The 24,477-nt window shown below is 37.1% G+C and overlaps 1 protein-coding gene across 1 annotated transcript; it reads right to left on the minus strand.

Moving 5' to 3' along the window:
• Window positions 1-880: 880 nt before the first annotated feature.
• LOC145483095 (uncharacterized) lies at window positions 881-2,017 on the minus strand. The gene has a single exon (XM_081461706.1). The coding sequence runs from the start codon at window positions 1,752-1,754 to the stop codon at window positions 1,017-1,019; it is 738 nt and encodes a 245-aa protein (XP_081317832.1). The 5' UTR covers window positions 1,755-2,017; the 3' UTR covers window positions 881-1,016.
• Window positions 2,018-24,477: the final 22,460 nt, after the last annotated feature.

A 24,477-nucleotide genomic window follows, 5' to 3' on the forward strand; every position in this document is an offset into this window, starting at 1 on the left:
AATAAGTAAATTGTTTATAATTCTCCACCTTACCGCTATCTGGATTTGTTTTTGATAGTCCCGATTTCAACTCCTCGACCGCGTCGTGTAAATAGCCAACTGGTCAGTCTCCCTCTAGTTGGGAGTCTCAATAGTTTATGTTCCACTTCCAATATCTGTTTATTAATTTATTTACAGTGTTCCCAATTAGCACAACCGTGCAAAATAAATGTGACACTTAAATAAAGTTATTTATTTTATTTTTATTTTATTATTCTGAATTCAAACACTTAAAGACAGTATTGAAAAGTGCAATATGTTGCATCATGACCATGTTGCATTTCGGTTTGTAATTGCACTATAATAATCTTGAGGTAAGTGTTCAAGTGAAGTACTCGTTGCGCCAGGATTTGGGGAGGGAGTTGTAGGTATGAATCAAAACGGGCCCAGCCACTCGCCGTGGGGCCTCTCATCTTTTCAAATCACAGCTCGAACGACTGAATTCATAAACTATATTGTATCACTTCAAATTCATAGTAAACAACGTATTGTGGTCAAATATGCTGTGACATGTTTTCGTTTGAAGCGTGGCTTTCGATTAAGTTATTAGCATCTCTGCGTGAAAACAAGTGCCTCTTCTTAGCAAAAAGATAAACATGCAAACCACTAAAGTGACTAAAGTTGCCTGCTAACTGTCAGTGTATTAAAGGTAGTTTGGCAATAGTCTACAATGCATATATAGTGAATTACGACCGAGGTCCACGTTAATTTCAATCATAGTCTCCTGGCCATTGTTAAATATAGGAAAACATGAGTTTGAAAAAAAGATTTTGTAGGTGTCAAAGCTTGGAAGAGGCTCTTATTAAAGATATTGGTTCATGGCATGTTATTAGTGGCGGGTACTATGAGACAGTCATAGTTCTCTGATCTCAAATTTGGCACCGTTTTCCATATCAGCAAGACACTTTTCTGCTAAGTTACTATATACAAAATAATAATGATAATAAAAAAACTTAAAGATTGAATCACGATTTGAATCACATCTCGTAATGACGGAAGATGGTTTCCCCTTTGCGATCTGGTTGTGGCTTTTCCTGAACGTTGAAAGGTCTAAAATAAGAAGCACAGCCGACATTGTAGAGTTGCTCATGCGGTCCACCAGCCCAAGAGGGGTAATAATGAGACGAAGGGTAGAAATGATGACACGAACACAATCCGTGTGTGCCTGCATGAAAGGCTGGCGAGAAGCAAGGCAAACCAAGCTGTGGTGGAAAGCAAACTGAAGGCCTTCCACTCAATTCATCGAGTTGCAATATGCTTGGCCCGGACATGATTTTAAACGGCAAGTATATCTTTTCACCAGATGATTTTCGGGTTTCGCTTTTCTTATAAGGCGTTGTTGATGCACTTGTTTTCTTGTCTGGTTTTCTCTTCCTTTTAGACTTGCGTCGTTTTGGTTGGTACTTGTACCCTGGGTTCTCCATCTTGTGTTGTTCTGTGAGTCTTCGCGCTTCCTCTACATACGGTTCTTTGTCTTGCTCAGAGAGTTTTCGCCATGCTGCACCTAGTGCTTTGCTAACTTCAGCGTTGTTAATCCCCGGATGTTCTTTCAGGATATGGTAGCGCTTTTCTCGACTCCAGACCATGAAACAATTCATGGGCCGTTTCACGTGCCCTTCCTCAGAGTTCATACCGAAGAGCTTAGCGCAAGGTTGGGTGATTTGTTGCAAAGTGGTATCCTCAATGCTTTGTCGCACAAGGCGTTTAAATAACATTAAATCACTTGCTGTGATTTGCAAAGCCAGTCAATTAAATTTGAACAAAGCCAATTAAAGACATATTAGTGACAGGTATTCCACAAGCACTCAAACAGAGGGGCACCAGAAACCATAAATCAATTATTCAAGATGACGTGCGCAACTTGATTTATATCGACTTAAACAGAAAGATTCATTCGTAGACGTAATTTGTCTTGGTTTAATCCGAAAGATAAAACTTCATGTCGTGCTATCACGTGACTCTTTCCCTCTTTATCGTCAGTATTACACATGTGAAAGGGTTTGCGTGTCGCGGCGAGCACAAAAACCGAGAATCAAAACAAAGTGTATCTAGCAGTGTTTGTTTAATAAAAACATTGGATTTGATATTGTGTCATAGCTGGTGGGTTTTCTGTAGGACGTTTAACCACATTTGTTTGTTGGGTAGGCAGATGCGGATGATTGTTATAGCCCTGTACTAGTGCTGCCAGTTTACAGGAGAATGCAAAATCGTGTCTGATGATATTCTTCTTGGTTCAATTCTGTGGTTGGAAAGTAAATGAAATGTAACCGTCAAAGTCCAGCATTTCTGATATCTGTTTTGAGTAATATGGGGGTTAGTTTTAAGCATCCTATGCCTTGGACGAACTTTAAGAGCACTACCGAGTATAAGTGTACAGTAAAACAGCTCTCCTAATTAAGGTTACCGTATACCTTTAGAGGTTTTTTGCGTCCAAGCGATATAGCGCGTCCGGTTTAAACTGTAGATACTTTAAAAGCCCCTATATCAAATGAAAGCTTTTAGAGCGGGCTATCAAACAATACCAAGAATTTTGAAATAAAACGAATGGCGGAATTTTTCACTACCTTCTGAACTTGAGCGTCCGAATCACCTTTTGAAAGTTACAAGTCAAAGGTAATTTGTTGGTTTGCCTTCAAATTTGAACAGTAGTTAGTTTGACATATCAGAAACAACAAAAACTTGCCTGCGAATTTTTTTATTTCGAAATATTGTTTCTCCGAGAACAATTTTTGTGCGATTTTTTATCCTATTTCAAAACTGTTCTATAACTTTTCACTGGAATTGAACATGGCAAAACGCAGACAGGATTTTTCAGCTTTTTGGGTCCGGAAACTGAGGAAAAAATTAATTTACCAGAAAACAAAATTAACTATGACTTGCAACTTTCAAAAGGTGATTCGGACGCTCGCATTTAGATGTCGTGAAAAACTTGACAATTTAGCTTTTATTTCAAAATTATTTGTATAATTTGTATACATGTAGTTTGAGAGCCAGCTCTATAAGCTTTAATTTGATGTAGGGGTTTAGGTATCTACAGTTTAAACGCGCCACATCGCTTGGACATGAGACACCTTTCAAGGCATACGGTAACCGTGACGCCTTTTTAGCGCTAAGACTTTAGTTGTCTTTGAATATTGCGCCACCTTTTAGTGGTCCCGATGAGGGTTTTCTATTGTCTTTGCCCCTATAAAGCGGCCAGCCAGAATTTATTACTCGCTGAAGCTCCGTGATCAGAAGCAAGACTCACGTGCACGTAATAACGCCCTTTTATGTTATTAGGTTTTCACGGCCAATATTCAAACAAACGGTAATAAAAACAAATTCAGCAAACGAACTTGAGATGGTCATTTCACATAGTGCGGTCAAATTAAAAAATTTGAACTCGAAATTTGAATGTCAACACATGATATAGATTGGAGTGGAAGGCCAGCCTAAATACAGACTAAGCACCGGATTTGAAGAGTAAGCTAGCGCTTTTAAACTCGTCCAAAAATTTCTTAGTATAATACGCCACTTAAAATGTTATTGTTAGAAGCGACAAGTAACCCGGGAACACATGAACAGCACGCTACCATGGAACATCAATGTGTGCCCGCTCACGCAAGGTCGTTAACTACTTTAGCTGGACTTTGCTTATTTCTAAATCATCCAGGAAGGTTTAATAGCTAAAATGGCTAAGGTATGATCGTGATTGATGTCGAAACATGCGTTGGCTAAATCGTAATTTTTGTTTTATACTGCTTGATCACTGTAAGTTTCAAATGAAACAACGGTTGTTATCCTTTTTTTTTTTTAATGAAATGCCACGATAATTAACGTAACAGGTTTTTATCTTTCAGTTTAAGAACTTTAATAAATGACAAGCTTTTAAAGCAATTAGAAAGATTGCAAATTCAATACGAGAGAGTGTGATCACACGAGCACAAGATAGAGTGCTCATAAATCAAGTTGTGTAGATCTTCTCAACAGCTACAAAGCCTAAAGTAAGCTGTTTAACTAGCGAAAGCAACATTATCGGAGGACAAAAGAGATATAACCTGCTCTTAGAGACAAAAGGTAGGAATATTTTTTAATCTAGTACGCAAAAAGTAACATACAAAAGCCAACTTCACGGATAACGTACCTTTCTTTACTCGTTAAGAAAATTCTACAAACGATAATGATAAAACATGATAAGGAAAAGTTCCTATGAAGTCAAATGATTTATGCTTGTAGAGAAAAATTGGTCATGTTATGGTCCACAGTCAAGTAGTATCTTTAATTTATTTATCGATTTTTTTTTCACAACAAGGAGAATAAAAACAACTTTATTCCCCTGGGTCTAGTACCTTCCATAAAATTCATCTGTCAATCACCACTTAGAATGTTTACTATCAACGGTGATAGAAAGTCATGATCGATCAGTTGGTTGAGCGAAGGAACTGACATGAGGAAAGTTTCCATTCGAAGTAACAACGAAATTGAACATTAGCTAATAATAAGAGTAAACCAGCAGTGTTATTAATTTCTTTTGAAATTTTATAGTGTTTCTATTTCTAATGGTGACTCCTTGTGGCTTGAACATCCGCATAATAGCCTACAAGAGAACGCTTTGATAACAAAATAATACCAAAATGACACATTAAGACCATTAACAACACTCGGTGCCTGAATGTTCTTATTCCGATAAATAAACGTGCACTTGCTCGCTCCTAGTTGATAATAATCCATAGCTGCTTTTAAAAATAAAACAAAGGGGCTCTTTTTTGTTTATTTTTGCTTACTGAAATGCTGATCCCACAAAGTGAGAAAAACCCGCTAAACCCATCAGTTCAAATGCATGCGACATCATGCGAAATTTTGCATGTAAATATTCTTTCGTTTTCCATTGTTTTGTCCTTCTTTATTTATTTTTCCTCATATCATTAGCTCTCCCTTAACTTAGCCTTAACAGCTTCTTTTTCCAAACTGTTGATTTTTTTTTTTTCTGTTGTATCTCGTCACGTCATACCTGGGCTTCAAGTACAATTCCAGTGATTATAAATGTTTTAAAAGAAGTTTGGAACACACACCCAAAAGCTGGGCCTAGTGCCATAAATGCAAAGTAAGTACGCGACAGTGCTTTAAAGCGAACGATGTCAAGCAAGCTATTGCTGCTATCGGCGTTAAAACCACGCGATTAATGCGAAATGCGGTATAACCTTAGAAAACGAAAACCCGGGGAGGTTAAAAATGTAACTTAACGCATAGCACGAATTTACCAGTATAGACCGCAACTAATATCTTGTCATTATCCTTATCAGATTTTTCTGTGCTGGGGTCGAACTTGTAGAAAAATAGCACTAATTTCTCATTCCCAATCTATGCTAAGTGACTTACAAATAGCTTTGTACTAACTTCCTCGCTTATTTCAATGGCCGGTTCAATTTAGATAGGAGTACAGGAAAAATATGAGTGAAGTTACACTATATATGAGAATTTCTTAACAATGCGTGATCGGACTGATCGAGGAGGGCACGCGCAAGTGTTTGGTTATCGCCAAACAGCGGGAAATCACTTTTTGACGCAGCCAGAGGCCAAGATGTAAACAGCTGTGAATTTATTTTTGCATAAAATTAAGCTAGCACGCGATAAGAATTTTTGAGCAGTTGCTTGTAAAAGTACAATGTACAATAGGTAATCAAGTTCTCTTTTGGACTCCTTTGGATATTTCTGATCTTAATATTGGTGGTGAAGTAACCACCATTCAATGGCCATGAAGTACTTGCATGTATTTTATCATATTACACATGGCTTCTGAAACATCCTTCTTACAGTGGGATTTCCACGCAAGGTACACGTTAACTCTATGGGGCCCAGAAACCTTACTGTTTCGATATTAAGGACAGATCTTGAGTTGAGGCGATTCTCAAAGACAAAAGAGATACATTTGAACAGGTGAGTGATGAGTTGCTGGTGGATAATAAAACTGCATGAACGAGGTTTTCAATCGCGAGGATACGAGCACGACGCAAGGCTCTGAGGTAACAAGTAACAAATGAACTAATTTCGAAATATTGACTCGGTCCTGATGGCGTGTTCGTGAACCCTGAATCAAACAGCAACTGAATGCATTATAATATCTATTTATTTATATAGTGTAGTATAGATTCATTTTTCAGGCTTTTGTCTCACGTTTATCTTTATCCGACTCTCTAAGCAAGTTTCTTTGCAACGTTTATGTAATACACTCTGACATCTTAAGGATTGCTTGGGTAAACACAAATATAAGTAGAAAAAAGATGATTTAAATAGGATTTATAGACAATCTTATGTATGTTTCTTTAATTTTAATTTTCTTTCCTCTTCTATTGGCACACCAAAATTAAAAATAGAATAGTTTCAAAAGGAAATCTTGAAAAAATGTTTCGCTCTGAACGCTTATAGAATTATTTTCATCTTTCTTCGATCTGACTTTTCAGTATCGCTGGCTCAAATTTCAAATAGCAGTGATTGGGTATCAGTTAGGGTTCTTCTGTAAAACAAACAAACAAACAAAAAAAAAACCCTCTTGACTCAATATAACTAAATCATCACAAACGATAACAAAAGGACATCATCCTTTAGTTGCAATTATTTAGACAAATCTAGTTAACCTATGAAAGGGAAAAAGACCCACGAGTTTAAGCTTATTCATGAGCGAGGTGTTACAGGTATGATCAGGAGCTGGCCTCCGCAATACTTTGATTTCTTTGATCAACTACGAGTTCATGCGCATGCTGAAATCCCAGAAAACTGGTTTATCCAAGCAAAGAACGCTGCGTCAATTAAGTCCTCGAAATAAAGGAGCTCCACAGAGGGGCAATAACAATGGAGCGGTGAAATGCAGTGTCTCATGTAGCGATTGGTGTGTTCTTTTAGCAGCACAAGCCACCTGTATAGACAGAAAAAAAAAGATAAGATAGCAATAACTGGTAATAATATTAGATTTTATTATCAATGCCTAAGATCTGCAAGGAAAGATGCCTCCTTGCCTCCTTCACTAAGGGTGCGTTTCTTAAGAAAGATTGGATTCTTAAATCCGAAAACGGATTTTGCGTTTCTTTACTAGACAGATCAATCCAAGATCACTCGGATCGTGGTACATCAAAGGAACCGAAGAATCCTTACCCAGAGTAGATTCTTCGGTTCCTTTGACGTACCATGAACCGAGAGATCTTGGATTAATCTGTTTAGAAAAGAAACGCAAAATCCGTTTTCTGGATTTAAGAATCCAATCTTGGATTTTCTTAAAGAAACGCACCCTAAGGTTGTTTTGACAACAGCTTTAAGCCTTTTGCGTTTTATAAAAGAAATGGTCGCGGCTATGGCGTCAGAAACGGTAGTCAAGGTCATTTTTCGATTAGTTTTACCCAGAAAAATAAAACCTCGCTTAATTACGCGTAATCGTTATTGTTTTAGCTTTCATTAAACCGTTCTCATTCAATGTACTGGAAACAGGTTATGAATTTTTATTCGATAACTAATACAAGGATAAATGAATGTGGTACGCTTTCGTAAATTTCTTAAGTTTAAGTTTCTTGTGTTTGCTTTAAATTCTTCTTTCGCCTTCTTAAATTTGCCGCACAATCAACAGGTAGAATTCTTGATACTGAACACTTAAAACCTCTCCTTTAGAGTTATTATTTGTTATCGATTCTCGCAATTTTAGCTTCTCTTCGTCTCAGTCTTTTTCGTGAGTACTATCATTCTGAAATTCTACTCTGTTTCATCCCTTCATTTAAGAAACGGTTTCTGTTGAACGACGAAATATCAAAAACAGTTTAAGTCAACAGCTGGTACACTCCTGGTTCAGTTTGTCAACTTTTTGTTAGTTTCGGCTTAATTTCATTAAAATACAGTCAAACCTCTCCTGACGGACATTTCCATAATACGCACACCTCTTGAATAAAGACAGTTAATGTTCTCTAAGTCCCAGCGTAACCAGAACAGTCTACATAAGAGCCAAGTGGCTCATCAGGCCGGAGCTTATCCGTTTTCTGTCACATGAAGCAGATATTTCTACTCCCTCCCTGGATGGGATGCTAATCCATCGCCGGGCTACCCCCAACATTAAATTCGCTGGTAACCATTCAGTACACCTGGGTGGAGAGACGCACTGTGAGAGTAAAGTGTGCTGCCCAAGAACACAACACAATATCCCCGGCCATGCAGTGCTCGAACCCGGGCCGCTCGATCTGGAGTCGAGCGCACTAACCATGAGGCCACAGCGCCACCTCTATAACAGGGTCGACACTCCTGGTTACTGGAAGTTCGACTGTAACAATAAATTGTCGCTTACTTTCAATCCATTTCATTTATTTTGTAAAGCCACGCATTTCATCTTTTTTTCCGATGTGAGAATTTTGGGGTAAATATATCTTATTAGATGTTTTGGTGTGTAGTATCGCTGTATACTTTTACGGGTTGTGCCGTATTTTGACGAGCCCGTAGGGCTCGTCAAAATACAAACAACGAGTGAAAATATACAGCGATACTACACACCAAAACATCTAATAAGAGATTTATTATCCAACTGCTGTAGTCAATAAATTTATCAATGAAAGAGGTAGAGTGTGACAGTTTTGGGTGCGCGCACCGACCTGTACGGCAAACAGGTTTTCTACTGTACAATATCTCTGTATATTTGTACTGTTATTTGGACAGTATTCGCTACAGTTGGATAATAAATCAGCATATTTTCCATCGTTGATGAATTCTATTTGTTCTGTGCGCCTCTGCTGTATGTAGTCATGGAATTATAATGGCGGGAAAAATAATTACACTACTTTTGCAGTCAAATCAAGCTAACTTTTAAAGCCGGGGACCACGTTCATGTTTGTTATTGTAGTTTCCCGCTGATAGATGTGAGCCAAATACGTCAGTATCTTCAAGACGGTGATGTTTGAAAAGTTCGATAAGTGTTCTCGAAACTCCTTATCACTGATGTCTGTATACACTCAGAGCTAAAAGAATGTTTAGTTCGAATTAAAGTTTACTATCTTTTGATTAAAACTCTCCTGCAGGGAGAAAAATATTTTCCCGCCTTCAGTGGCGATAGCATTTCACTTTTAGGCAATTTTATTTTAATCCAGAGTTGTTAAGACCTAAAATCCTTTGTACTTACCGCTCACGTCAATTTTGTAAAAGCGAAACAATTTTGCTGATCTATTATGTATACAAATTATTATACTGTTGTTATCTCTTTTTTCAAAACAAGCAGAAAAGGAAATTAATTTCTTTTAGCTCAACGAACATCGCTACTAATCAAATTGGCCGTCTCGGCAACTGCAACATTTTTTCTGTCTAGCTTTATATAGTTCCAGAATCTTCTTTATACAGGCCGAGTTTGTGTACTCATTATCATTGTTTGTGTTGTGCTAAGAAAAACAAAATTCGAAAACGTATACAAATCTATTTAAAAAAGCAAAATTTTAAAATTTGCATTTCTTTGGACAACTAACCGACCATTAATTTTCGAAAATAAGTTTGCCAAGATGAAATCAAGATAACGCTTAGAAAATATGTACTATTTGCTCGTGTGGATTAACCTAAGCTACAAATTTAACATTTTCACTTGGGAAGCATAAAACATAGTGGAGCTACACAACATCACCTTCTATTTAACGGCAAGCATAGTAGCAGGATTATTAATTGGCTTGAAATTTGTTTTGGTTTGCGGTGTGTAGTGCAATACAAACGAAATTTTTGGCAAATTAGCAACTTTTGGGGGACTTAGCACCATTTGTTTCTTTCTCATGGTAATCGTCCCCTCCGTTGTTTTTGTGATTATCTTGCAGATCTCCGCGTGTGGCCAATTCTTAAACCAATATTTGTTCCTTTGGCTAAGCATACGCTCAGTAGGAGAGGAAAAGAAGATTAAAATAATCACCTCTTATCAAGAAATTAAGCGGCGTAAAACTTAGCAGTTTTGACGCATTTGTTCAATATTAGTTTGTCGTCTTGTTACGAACAATATAAGTGTGCTTCCGACCGGTGTTTCTCACAGGTAACCGAGGCAGGGGTGGAAAGTGTCTAACTTTCCACAAAACTTCTCGAGGTAACTCTTTCTTTCTTTTTTCTAATTGCACTTGAAAACTCGCAGCCGCACACAGAAAATCATATCTGACTTTTACGTTTCCAGCTGATCAGCCTATCCGTAGAGTATGAGTACGTCTGAATGATAGAACGGTTATCTGTTTGAGGAGCTTTCTGGATCTTCACTTTCGTACAATCGTAAAACACTTTTATTCATTTATAGACAAATGCCAAAGCTCGCACCTTAGCAACAACCATCATGAGAAAAAAAAAATGTCATTGGCTTAAAATTCCCAAAAATAATATCAATGAACTGTTAAGGAGATAGGTGAAGGGAATGCATTATATATTAATCAAATACTGCTCAGGGACGATTAACCAGAAAATTCTCAGGTCGAACATTTGAATAAATATATGGTACTTAGTGAGGAGAATAATTATCTTGGGATTGTACTGAATGCTGGACTCAAAAATTCTGGAGCACAGTCGAGAAGTCTGGAGCATCCAGATGTAAGGAGATATTTGGTGTGAGCAGAGAAAGTAAAAAAAAAAAAAAGTTGTAGTTGGAGCATAAGACATGAAAAGTCACTTGATCAAGCTTCGCCGTAGTAATTGCCTGAAACATTCGTTACCATTTAAAGTGGCCATTTAGAGGTGCAAATTTATTTGAAAAATATTACCATGATATCACACCATATCAGTGTCATTAGTTGCACATAACCATACTCACTTAATAATGCCAAATTTTACCTCCTTTAAGTATATCTCCCACGATTTTAAAAGAGCTTCGCGATTTCCACTTGACTTTAAAATAAAACTTATGTTATACACGGTGGCTGAACAAAAACAAAAAAGAAAGATCAACAGCAGGAAAGAGCCAAATTGGAAATATGTTAAAACAGAATGATTTTGAAACAACGCAGCGATGGTCAGTTGAATCGGAAAAATGAAAAGGAGAGAAAATGCTGCTAATTGTTTTACGATTATCATCGGCTTCAATGCAGCCGAAACCACCGCCGGCTGTAAATGCCGTGCAAGGCATCACAGTTTTAAATTTTAAGAGGTATTAAAAAAAGGAACAAACCATCAACAACAATAAACAGCACCCGTTATTTTATCATAGAAATACGAAGTTTATTTATGATCGTACTTATCACTTGATGTATAATATATTTAATGAATAGATACGAATGCGAGATCTTCACTCCTGGAAATTAAACACTATTTTCTTTCTTTGTTTGTTGTTAGCACTTTTTGTTGAATGTATAGCCCGAGCCGTATTTAAACAGGCGCCGTGTATGCATAATAAATACAATGACGTAAAATGTTTTAGGAGGGGCGACTAATAATCCTGGGTCTAATAATGCCTAATCACTGAGAGGTACGCCTCTTGATTGTAATTTCTTCTAAGTTAATATTTTATTCCATTTACGTGGTGTTACTTTATTTTGATTTTAATTTTCTCAGAGATACTTGCCTATTTTTGGCTACTGAAAACCTGAGATAAAATAAAGTTTAACGTATGCATGTATGTATGTAAAGAGTGGTAAATCTCGCCAATAAGTTGGGGATGTCTATTCAAAACACTTTAAATTATCATTTTCTTGGGAGCGTGCATGTACTAGGCGAGACTAATGATTACATTATCCAGGTGCTCTAAGTGTATATTGCAGTCAAAAAAAAAAAAAAAAAAAAAAAACCTAACAAAAAACAACACAAAAACAAATACCCCGTATCATTGAAACTACAGCGTGCAAGTAATGTGATACCTGAAATTGCAAGTTTATGACAATTAACACTCGACTTGTTAACATTTTATGATATGCGGCTTTTCTCTGTAGAAGAAAATTAGACAGTTTGAGTTTCCACGGTCACACCGAACTTGTATTTACTTTTGTGGCTAAAAAAAAAAGGCAAAAGGGAATTGAAAGATTATTTCTACTCAAACCTTTCTCAAAAAAATTTTCTGTGGCGTGACATCAAATCGACCAAACTCCACAAGGTCTTCAAAGTTTCCCCATGGGCTGGTCACGGGGCGCCTCATGGTAGACACGCGGTGTGAAAGTTATTATTGAAAAGGCGTATTTATCGAAATATCCCAACGTGGTGCTTCAGTGACGTCACGCGCCTCACGCTTTCTCTCTCTCGAAGAATTCCACGCTGCTTCACAGACACACGTTTTTGTTTTGCTGTTAGTAAATGAGGATCCTTTGAAGCAATTTTTTACCAGAGGGACTTTGAGACATAAAAAAAAAAAAAAAAAAAACCGAAAAGATTCATCTTTTAGACTGTTTACTTTAACTTATGTATGTAAATATTGGCATTAGACATAAAGAAAACAATTACAAGAATATTTATTTAGCCTAGGCCTGTTGTAAATTCATGAAACAAATAGCTGGACAGCACAGGGCATGCACAGTTTTCGTATCGTTTAAATAACAAAACTGAGTGTTTTAGGCTACCTACATCGTTTTAAGGTTCTCTGTAACTGGACAAACGAAACAAGAGGTAAACAACTCAAACAATGCCCCTAGTGTTAAGGACAAAAGAGGTGCAGATTAACAAGAACGAGTCAAAATAGAGGTTCCAAAGAGGAACAGGCCGGGCCAATTGGGGGCGGGAATTTATTAGCTTCCATTTAGCAAGTACAAATTTAACGTTGCACCGGCAAAAAAACTGTTGGCAAGTATAGAAACGAAGTTAATGAACCACTGATCTCTATAATATGCCAGCTTTTAGCACGCTTCTGGTGGATGGTTCATAAATAAATAATCGAGAGTGTCTGTCACACAACTGTCAAGTTATCACATGAGCGCGGCCACCAGTAACAGATCATACTATCCATTCACGGGGCTAAGTGTTGGACTACAAAATACGGGTATTTACTAATTATCGTCCAACGCAAGAACAAAATAGCACTTGCAAGTCTGGTCTACTCGGAATTATTTACGGTGCTCTTGTATGATCCAGTACTGACGCCCACACCAAAGAAAAAGATAATTCGACAGTTCGACTGATTCAGGTAAATGATTATCAACTGTTCGATTGTAAAACTTTAATATATACACGGACAAAGTAAACTGACTAGACAACAACAAATAGTTTTACTGAATGTATTCTGTGGATTCGAAACAAGGAATCACTTCGAAATGCTTTGTTTGATATAAATTTTAAACATTCGATTTCTTTTCGTTTTTCGTTCCTATGACCAATGCATTGCCAGACACGCAGCGTCGGGAGAATGAACAAAAATTAAACCGTACTATAATGTACTTAAGTCTCAAATTCTTCTACTCTGCCGTAATAAATATGAGAAAACTATTAATGACATTTTCCATATGCTTGTCACTAAATATAAAGGAAAAAGTGGCATCCTCGCGTTGGCCTGGAACAAGTGGAGTCGTGCATTCCAGTCACCTGTCCTCTACATATAGTTTACAAAAACATTTTTAATGAGATCCGAGGAAGTTAGAGTCATTTTTTCGCCCACGTGCATTTGGTACCGAAACACGCATTTAATGTGGCGAACCGGCTGAACTGACATAAATGCGACACGGGGATTATAATGCTGTAACGTGCGAATCACACAAATCGGGATAAAAAGGATATCATCGACGAACGACAAAGAAAAGAAGACTGAGGTGCAAGTAATTTTCAACCTTAAGAATTTCTCATCTCTTGTATAGGAATTGCATTTTTTTTTTTCGCCAACTATATATCTGGGCGAATCTTTGCTGCCGCGGCAGGTTAAAGTTGCATATTATTTTTGAAATTATTCAGTAACATGCAGTATAAACTTTGCAAAGAGAAGGCATCTTGACGAAAGTGAGACTCCGGGAAAAACCGAGAAATCCAAAAAAACATAGGAGACTAGCTATGACGCAGAGTTCCTTGTTTGAAAATCCAAGACTGAGAGTGAGTTGTTGTTAGACTCCGAGACAGGAAGAGGCACAGAAAAAAACGAGACTTAGTGACTCATCACTGAAAAATTCAGAGATTTTGAGACCGGATCAAAAACTTTTCAAGGTACCATTCCCTCACCATCCGTTATAATGACATACGAATTGAATTGACTCCAAACGTTGAAAGAACTTGCTAAACGTATAGTTTAACTCTTTGGGAACAATAAGGAGGGAGGCATTTGCTTTCTAAAATTTTGAGTTTAAAAACCCGAGCACAAATTACTAGTGACCGTTAATATATCGTATTTTAATACAAATGGCTGATAGCTTTGTATACAATTGGTTTAATATTGGTTTAATATTTAATACCTTGTACTTTGCGTCAGAGACGAATTGTCTTTTAACTCTTTGGGAGTAATACTGAGGTAGGCATTAGCTCTTTTCCTTCTTTACGGCAAAATGTTGCGATTTAGACCGTCATCACAAATGGCATTTTTTTAACACTTTCATCACCGAGCACAAATTTCTAGTGACCGTAAAAAATCGTGTTTTAGTATAAAAATGGCTAATAGCTTACTATACATAGTTTATTACCTTGCCACAGAAGTTAAAAAAGTATCAATTAAATGGGGAAAATACCAGTATCATTTTTGAAACCTTGACAACCTGCCACAAAATCAAAGTTGATGAGCTATAATCCACTTTCATCGTGTTTGTCCAGCACATCTTTCCTAAAATAATCGTTATATTTTGTTCTACAATAATCTCCAATTTATCAGTAACATTTTCTGGCATTTCGCAATACAATATGGAAATTACTGGAAAGAGTTCTTCCGATAACAATGCTCTTTCAACATCCAGAGTTGCTGTAATATTTGTGGTTCGATCACATGCGGCCCAGGCCTCCTACGTAAACACATGCTTCAGGACGCGCTTAACGACTTCCCGCCCGGGCTTTGTATACAATCTACGTGACAATCACTGCGCAAATGAAGGTTGCGTAACTACCAGTCTTTCGATTCAGTTCAGTTTAAAAAAATGATATTAATTTCGCTCTAGGACCCCAGCGATAAAAAATATCAGAGCTGCAAACAGAGCTGCTAAGTCACTCTTATCGAAATTATTTTCGACACATAGTATTTAGAGCAACTTTCAGTTTGCATTCTCAATTATAAATCTGTTAGGGGGCGTTTCATTGGCTTACTCTGGAACAGGAAAAAATGGGATACCACCTCATCCGTTTGTCCTTATTGGTATTAAAAATATGCGGCGAGCATGCATTCCTCGCATTCTCTGGGCCTGGAAGTAGAATTAATTACGAAATTCTAAGAATAGTCTAGCGGCCGCAGGACTAATAACAAGCTTTGTGCTCCATCCACACGTATCCATTTTCTTCTAGTCGAAAACGAACTTTTTTTTTTCTTTCAGCTTGGCCTTTCATCCATACAAATCCGGTGAATAGTCACCTAAAACGTCAAAACAAAATGAACATCTCTTTTCGAGACTGCTTTCTAGAGTGAATTAAAAAAAAAAAAAAAAAAAAAAACGGCGCCAAGAAAATCAATCGGCACCCTGGGGTTGGAAACCGTATTGGAAAACCGTTAAATGAGCCGTTGTCAAACCTTATCTGACGATAAATCTATAACTACATCAACAAAAATTACATTGATGCTTACAAATGATTCCGGCATGAACATGTTTATTTTTTTTTAGGGTTCTCCATAAAAGCCTGCAAACAGGTATTAATCACCGTCTAGCTTTTCTCGCCCGCTCCTTTTTCATTTACATCGGCAACCAAGTGCTGGAGTTGTTCCGCAAAGTTTCAAATTTAAAATGGTGAAAAGAGAAAACGAAAGAAAAAGAAATGTTTGGAAATGATTGTAACCGATCTTATGGCTAACGACCTAAACTGGCCGGAAGCGAAATAGAGGCGTTTGTGCTTTAGATTGCAATTGCTGCCAGGAAGGGAGAACGGATGTTCATTACGGCTTTGGGGACTGAACGAGGCATCCTGAACCTCTTGAGAAGTCAGATCTGAGATGATGTCAAAAGAAAATAGTGCTTGGCAAGAGTGCAGGGCTTGGATCATTCTAGTAACGGAACAGATGCCGGTCTTTTGACGTACGTTAGAAATGGCTATTCTGATATAAGCCGGAATATATATTCCGTATCCCGGAATATGGTCAGCCGAAAGCATCACGCTGGACTGGAATTCAGTCTTATTTGCGAATAACGTCAATCGATCGAACTACGCACGTCTAAAAGGTTGAAAACGCCGTCGAAAACAGACTAATGTCACGTAGATCGTATACAAAGCCCTGGCCCTACACATTGCGTGTAGCCTGAGTACCAAAAATGGTCACCACACTAGCGCGTGCAACCTTAATCCACTCCTACTCAGCGTGGCGCTGGGATGCATCACTGTCGGACTATTTCGAAATAAGTCATGATTTATACGTTGTATGTACTTCACTTTAACTTTATGAATATACCGTGTTACTATTAGCATTGTTAGTGAGGTATAGGTTAACCAAAATGCTATTCAGAGTAACTGAACTTCTGAGCTGTTCAGGCTAACTCAGCGTTAAACTGGCTAAAGAGGAGTATTAAGTACTTAGGCCACTCGACTAAAGAGTCCAAATCGAGTTCGAACTCAAAGTCCATCTGAAATGTTTTTATATTTCCTGTATTAAATTAAATGTGGACATGTACAGATGAATTCAATAAATTGCAGTGTACAGTGTACAGTTCCCGTATCATTTTACGAATCAAGCTTACAGCACTGATTACCAAAAGTGTAACTAGCACAAAACTTAACTTTGCTTAACAAAGAAAAATTGTGACTGGAAATAAAAACACGAGGAATCTCGATGTTCACGGGACAAGTCGAAACGTCAGCTTTTACCACGCTTCTGATGAAATGGTTTATAAATAAATTTAGCAGCATCGTGATATTCGTCACATGAACGATTGCGAGTGGCCACCGGTAACAGATCACGCAAGTCCATTTACCGCACTATTGTTAAAGCAGGCTTTGCGGGGGACTCATGAGCAATTTTTAATTGTCGCCCAAGGCCAAAACTAGACAGTACTTGTCGGGATACTGTCCATATCAAGTGCAGTGGTGTCCTGAGCGAACAGACTTTCAATCGTTACGCTTACGCCAAAGGAACACTACAATTCAATTCAGGTAATTCAAGTTATTATCAATTGTAAAATTCCGGACACACGAATTGTCATTATTTTTCTTTGTAAATCTTATATATTCAGGTGCATTGACAGTCAAATGACAAGACAACGGCATACAGTTTCAAATGCCCTCAGGCCTTGGAATTAGGATTCAGTTCGAAATGCTTTTGCTTGTTGGGAAGTTTTACGTCTTTCGAATCCTCTTCTTTCTCCATTAAGCTGACTGCATAGACAACGAAACTCGAACACCGGTCGCTGTTCGGGAAATGATTGCGCGCTTTCTTCATCCTTCAGACCTTTCGGGGAGAAACCAAGACCGGACTCCACTATTGCGCCTAATAGACAGTGCACGCCAATGGGTCTATTTAACTTCTACCTTCACCTTAAAGAAGCTACGTCTTGATTTGCACATCTTGAAAAGTTTAACCTAAACTTTTCAAGTTTGTAATCCGTGTCAATCCTCTCCATCCTTGTTCCTATCATTGTTTCTTTGGTGTTTTTCTATCTTAGTAAACTAATATTTCCGGGTTTCCTTCAGCTTGAACGGCAAATTTGTACGTGGCCAAAATAAATCAAAATAACGGGATTGAACTCCTTTAATGTCAAGGCCAATGCCAAGCACGAGGCATCGCTAGGATAAAGATAAACTCAACCGAAAAAACAAACAAACAATCAATTAAAAAAAAAAAAACCCATGAAAGCTGTACTGATTAATTGCCAAATTCTTCTACGGCTCTATTGCGAATATATAGTGAAGACAGGCGCCATTACTGGCTCCTGATGGAGACTATGGTAATTGTTGTCAACCTGAGAATGGTAAAAGTGGTATCCTTGAGTAGCTAGCACATTCATTTGGAAATAGACGTTTAAAGACACGTAAGAATTTTAATTGCTGTAATTTACACGTACATATTCAATTATCTTTGTTACAATTTCCCGTCAATGCTGCATGCTTGTATAGGACATCAAATTACAGAAATATTCTAAAGTTGTAAAGTGTGAACTTCTAAACGACACCAAAATTGACAGATTCAACTGCAACTTAATTTTCAACCTTAAGAAGACAGGTACACGGGTTCTAAATTCGATAGATATGTCTCCGTTGATAATTTCATTTCCTTTTTCTTTGAAAATTCTAATCTATTTGACAAAGAAGTTAAGTTTTCGTTTTGTATCACCAAAGAAGTTTGTATCACTAAGAAGTTTGAGAACTAGCCAAAACAACGAGTTGAACCCTTCGAAAGAAAAAAAAATGAACATCGACGCAATGAGCTGTGATTGGGTAAAAAAGCAAAACCGGCCGTTCACCAAGGTCAGGTCATCCTTAAAAGGTTTGTTGATAGTCACGTAAGGCCAGGTGAATTGATTGAATTGACAAATTCATATTTTTCAATAACAGATCTTTTTATCGGTCACTTAAGGCGAAGATAGGAGTGAAGATAAAATAAATGTAGTTCTGTTCCGTGGACTTCGAGGTGGCCATGTACGATGAAAAGTCGACGTAAATACAGAAATTAATATGAGATATACTTCGGAGATACTGACAGAACAAAGGCGCCGGTCAGTTTGTCTACCCATTTAATATCAAGTTATAAACCAGTCCGCAGGTGCTGTTATAATCAGATGATTTCAACACGATAAACAGTTTAACATAGCACAGTACAGAGAAACACGAGGGATAACGTCTTGAAAGAATAACAGTTCAAATTAGACCATATCTATGTGTCGAGCTTAATTTCAAAAATTGATTGATCAGAAAATCGACCTTCATTCCACGGTAAGATACATTCCAGCGATTTTTCTTTTTGTTTAACATAACATCTCTGTTACAGGGTTCGTTTTACTTCAATTCTACAATTATATTTACAAACAAATTGTTCTTTTTGCACACCATGACATGAAACACACAATATTTCTGTAGCTAAAGCCTAAAATCACTGAGGTTGTTGTTTTTCCAAGTTATCCTAGAGATAGCTACAAACTAAGCTTGACTGAAAGGAATATTGTTTACACAGTTTCTTCAACAAACACGTGTATCAACATGTAGTTATTTAAAGTTAGCGACTATCATCAGTTCTTACAAACACTGCTGGTGTAAAACCAGGAATGAATGAATCGAACTAAAGTACTTATGATGGTGCTGAGATTAACGTAGTCATTTTGAAACCCAAATTTCTAGGTAGATTCCAACTTATTAGAAAGCTCTGTGACTGTCAGGCATTTTCCTAGTCTCTTTGAGCTTGTGGTTGAGTGCAATTTCACTGTGCGTGTACCAATAATCGAGTTCTATTGATAATTGACTGGATTTATCTCCGAAGAATAATACTTCTGTCTCAATATTGTCCCTATTATCTCGAAGTATAATAACCTCTCAGACTTATATACCCCTTCCAAGATAAATCATTGATTCAGTGTGCTGATATTGTAAAAGGAAATAAGTGGTTGATTTTATTTTTTTCTCTGTTTTTGTTTCAGTATTTCTACAACAGACGTTATCGACCGAGCGACTCGAGATACACAAACAGTCGCAGCTGCACTTGGGGTTCTTGACTTTACATCATGATCACACAAGACACTCCTTGCGGAGAAGCAAACGGTCTTATGACTAGTGTTGAACTAAGCGAACAAATGAGGACACGAATTCGACAAGTTGCGAGAGAGTTGCAGAACATAGGAGATAAACTCGAAAACCGATATTTTCGTCCACTTCAAGATGCTGGACAAAATCATGATAGACTTGGATTCAACGTGATGGAAGTTGCTAGAGCGATTTTCCTGCGGTATGTTACAGAACTTCTCGGTCGCAACAACTGACTACAGATTTGATAACGATGTTCTCCGCCCTCTGCTGCGAAATTCGTGACAACTTTATCATCGGACGAGTAGCTGTGCAATATTTTCAATTAACTTGTGACAAGCTGACTAGGCAATTTTAGTCACGACAATAATAAGACATCACGCACCAAGGGAAAAACTGTCAAAGATAGAAGTATAAAGGCGTGCAGGTCCTTACCACGAAGTGAAGACGATAACATAAAGATCCTGAAAGCCAAACACGCTAGAAAATTACGAATATCTTGAGTTGAAAGATCCATACGTCGTACTTAGTGTATGACTGATGTTTCGAAAATAGTACCTGTGGTTTCTTTCACGTGCGATGACCAATAACCACAGAACTGGTCATAAAATAACCACCCGCTAAGTAAACCATTTTCATTTACATTTCCGCGAATATTTATTGCAACCAATGGTATAAATGTAAGTAGTGTCAGAATTTTTTTGAAAAATAATAAATCCAACTAAATGCGAATTTGTAACGTTTAACATATTATCAAGTTTCAATTATACTAGCTGTTTGTCAAAGCAATTTTAAGGCATTGTAGTTTCTGACATGACAATAAACATAGCAAGCTGCTGACTTTTCTCAGCTTGTTATACATGCAAAACTTGTCTCATTTCAAAAGCGATATCGTGAAAAACGATTCACCTCAAACGCAAAATCCAAAAATCATGACTAATGTAAAACATATACAAGTGGTTTCAGTGCGTCTGCCGTCACATGATTTTCACATGAACTCCACTGACAATTTTTTCTACACTTGGGCTGAAATTGTACTTATCATTTCCCATCGCATTTGATTAACCCACAACGTTAAACGAAATAAACATAAAGCTATTACCTTAAAACTAAATTGACCGTAAAATGGAAATTATATGAAAAGTTATTGAATAAAATGTATACACCTGGATCGAAGTTACGGATGCCTCTAACATTTTCTGAGCACAAATTATCACGGCAAGTTTTATTATGGTCATGAAATTAAGACAAAAAGGAAAGGAATAAAAGCTGGCGTAAACGGTGAATAAGAATAAGTTGGTGGAAAAAAAAAATCCAAAAAGTAACACAAAATCACCTTTTAATCACAGTCGTTTTCGCTAAAAAAAAACAAAAAAAAAAACTAAGCATCACATTTGCGTGCCTCCAATTAGCATGATTGACATTCTGAAAAATTGAGTTGACACTTCAGTCTTTTCCCAAGAAGTGTTGTCAAAGTACTTCTGAGGGTAATAATCACGACTGCACTTGAAGATAGAGGAAATGATATTGTAAAATAGCTTTTACTGTGCTGTACAGTCGAAACATCCGCACTGAGAGAGAGGATAATTTAGATCGTGACATCCCTCTTAGCTTTCCCGTCAAGATTTGGTGCGTGCTCAGTCCGTTGAAATTGTTTGCTGTCATAATCAAATTATTCGGATGATGGTCAAAGTATAAATTCTCATCAAGGTTTTACTATAAATTAGCAATGGAAGCGGCAAGAATTAACAAACTGATCAGCGTTGACAAAGCAATACGAAACGGAGACCGCATTATGAATTGCTATAGAGTTTGCCCGCTGGCATAGGAACTTGCAGGGTTGCAAAACTTTCCATAGAACATATGAAAATGAAATCTGATACGGAGACCATCAGGGAATGATCGCCGATGTGCTCGTCCCTGACAATCTAGATGCAAGACGGTTCAGTTATAGCACTTGTCAGTGAGTTTATATTTAGTATATCTACCGACCGGTTACTGCATGATATGAATGGTAGTGCGAATTACAAAACTTAGAAATGCTTAGTTAACTTGTAGAATGATGCGAAAAGTGCAAGAAAAAAATCACTTAGTCGTAACTGGTCGAAATGGTACATTAGAAAGCTTTACATACTGATTGTTACGCTCTCGTGCCGTGACTTTCTTAAGTACTATGCGATGCTCACGCCAAATTATTGCCTTTAATATCTTAACTTCACGGTATCATATGACATTGAAATTACCTTCGGAAACATGAAGAAAATGACAAACTGAAACAACCAAACTTACCGAAAGAAGGAGAAAGCCAGCCGGTGTGTGTAATTCATTGTAACGCATTTGATCATTCATTTGACAAAATTCAACACTTTGCTTCTTTTAAGCAGGAGGAAAATAGAGTAAAATTGCGTGCTTGGCTTTGACTCTGTTGTGATATTTTAATAATGCTGAGAGCTTTTTTTAATGTTTTTGTCTTCTTAAAAAGGAAACACTAAATTACAATTCAAGGGCAATAAACAATTCGTACCCTGCTGGTCACGAAAGGCAGCAATGCGTTGTAAATGACAGAGGAAAACAATAATCTATATATTTTTTTTCGTAAAGGCTTTTGAAACATTAAATCGTGTCGGTCAAGTTACGTCAAAAACATCTACAAGTTAACCGAAAATAACATAACATCGTTGCTTCTATCTATTTGCTTGTAAAAGACATGTCACTGTATTGACCCGGCGTTGGAGGACTATTTATGTAGTCTAAGTGTGTTTACTACTGAGCTAACAAAGAAAGCTAAATTTATCTCTTTGTAAGTTAAACTGAGATACAATCACCCTGTCAGACGGAAGGCTCCGGAACCCTTATTTATATCACACATACAAATTCAAATCTTATGTGACACGGAAAAACCAGGTTAGCGAAACAGAAACATGTAGTTACGTATAAATTAAATGAATTTCGCTTTTAAGAAACTTGATTAGACCGTTTTACCATTCGGATCAGAATTGTTACGGGTTGAAGGCGAGTATAATACAACTTTGTGCAATGAGTAAACGGGCGTTGAAACCTTTAATATAAGGTAGTTTTCTATAAAATTTACTTGTTTTTTTACCAGAAAACCTAAAAGATTCGTTAAAAAAAGTAGGCCAATTACCAGAATGCTTCTGAAAGAGTCATATTAAAACGGCGACGCCGTAGTAAGAACATTATAGCAAAACATGACACTGAATTAACATAAGAATCAAGAATATAGGTATCTAAATCACGCATGCGCTGTTTGCCTCGGAATTCTTTGCAAATCTTTCAAACCCTAGTTAATTGCAACCATAAAAATTGTATGGCAACATAACCGTGCCATAAAATACACATCGGCAGATGAGCTGTGAAACAGTTTTGAAAAGAATCATTTAGTCACTTATTTATTTCTTAATCACTGGACACTTGGTTGTTTAAAATGTCATCAATTCAAGAACATATACATTTTTGTAACGATAAAGTAATCTAGGCGTTGGTATAAATCGAACCACTCCTCCCCAATGGTGCCATTACACTTGCATTAACAGTTTTTGTCGAGAATGTCTTGATGACTTAAAAGCTTTTTGTGGTCAACCCGGCTCAAATGCGGAGATACACTCTAGGATTTCAATCTGATTTCATAAACTCCTTTGTCAAGAAAGCAATCTATTTGAGATAAAAAAGGTGGTATTAAAAGCGAAAACAAAAATTGAATCACGGAAAGTTTATCAAGTAATTGCTTTAATTCTCAGTGTGTGTTGGAAATTTGAGTTAAATAAGAACAAATCAGGTCGATAACTCAATGTACCTTAATGGGCCATCTCGCAAAAGTAGTAATAGAAGTAGTAAAGTGACTCGAATCTAACAGACGAGGTATCCGACTGATAGGTAAGTTAAATCTTAGTATGTTTTTCTTTCACTTTCCTTGGGCCACCAAAGATTCCAGGCTGATGGCCTGCGCTTCTTGACACGAAGGAATATAATTTGTATACAGGGGCCCCCAAAACAGGAAAACGTTTTCAAAGCAACTCACAATTGAAAGCGCCATGTCGGTCAGGAACTACATGACTGGAAAAAAAAAGTTCCGGTCAATACAAAGTATTTCTATTTAATTGCATATTTCTGTGCGCTAGTTATTTTATTATGTTTTCACTTGAAGCGAAAAAACGCAAAACAAGAGACTATGATCAGTCTTATTAAAAATTACTGGCCAACGTAACAGTGTTTGGAGTTCATGTTTCACCCCGTTTAAAATATGCGGAGTACTTTCTAGTGGTTTTTGTCATGCCCCCATATAAATTGGCGTACAGATAGACTTTTAAAACGTTTTTAACTCACCAGACAAGTTGAGTAGATTTAAAAGTAGACTGATTTAGAAGCCTACATCGACAGAACCACGCGATGTCAAACGGATGATCGAGTAGCTGAGCAAATTAATGTGGCTTTTAAACACCACTTTCCGGTAACCACTGTTAAACTTTATCATAGATAAGAAAATTTAAGAAACATGTTTTTGCTTCAAAGTTTAGTACCTTTCTGCCAAGTATCAAAAGGAAACATAACAAGATATTAAACCATTTACGGTTCTAAGAAATTTAGGAGCTGAGAAGATTAACATGTTTTGACTAAGGGATGCTTTTTTCTATTATTTCACCTTTTGTGTTATTCACGAAAGAACTTTATGCAAATAAATATCTCATTATACAACAGACAATGAAAAAGTCGACA

Source organism: Orbicella franksi, chromosome 3 (genome assembly GCF_964199315.1).
Source record: "Orbicella franksi chromosome 3, jaOrbFran1.1, whole genome shotgun sequence".
NCBI lineage: Eukaryota > Metazoa > Cnidaria > Anthozoa > Scleractinia > Merulinidae > Orbicella > Orbicella franksi.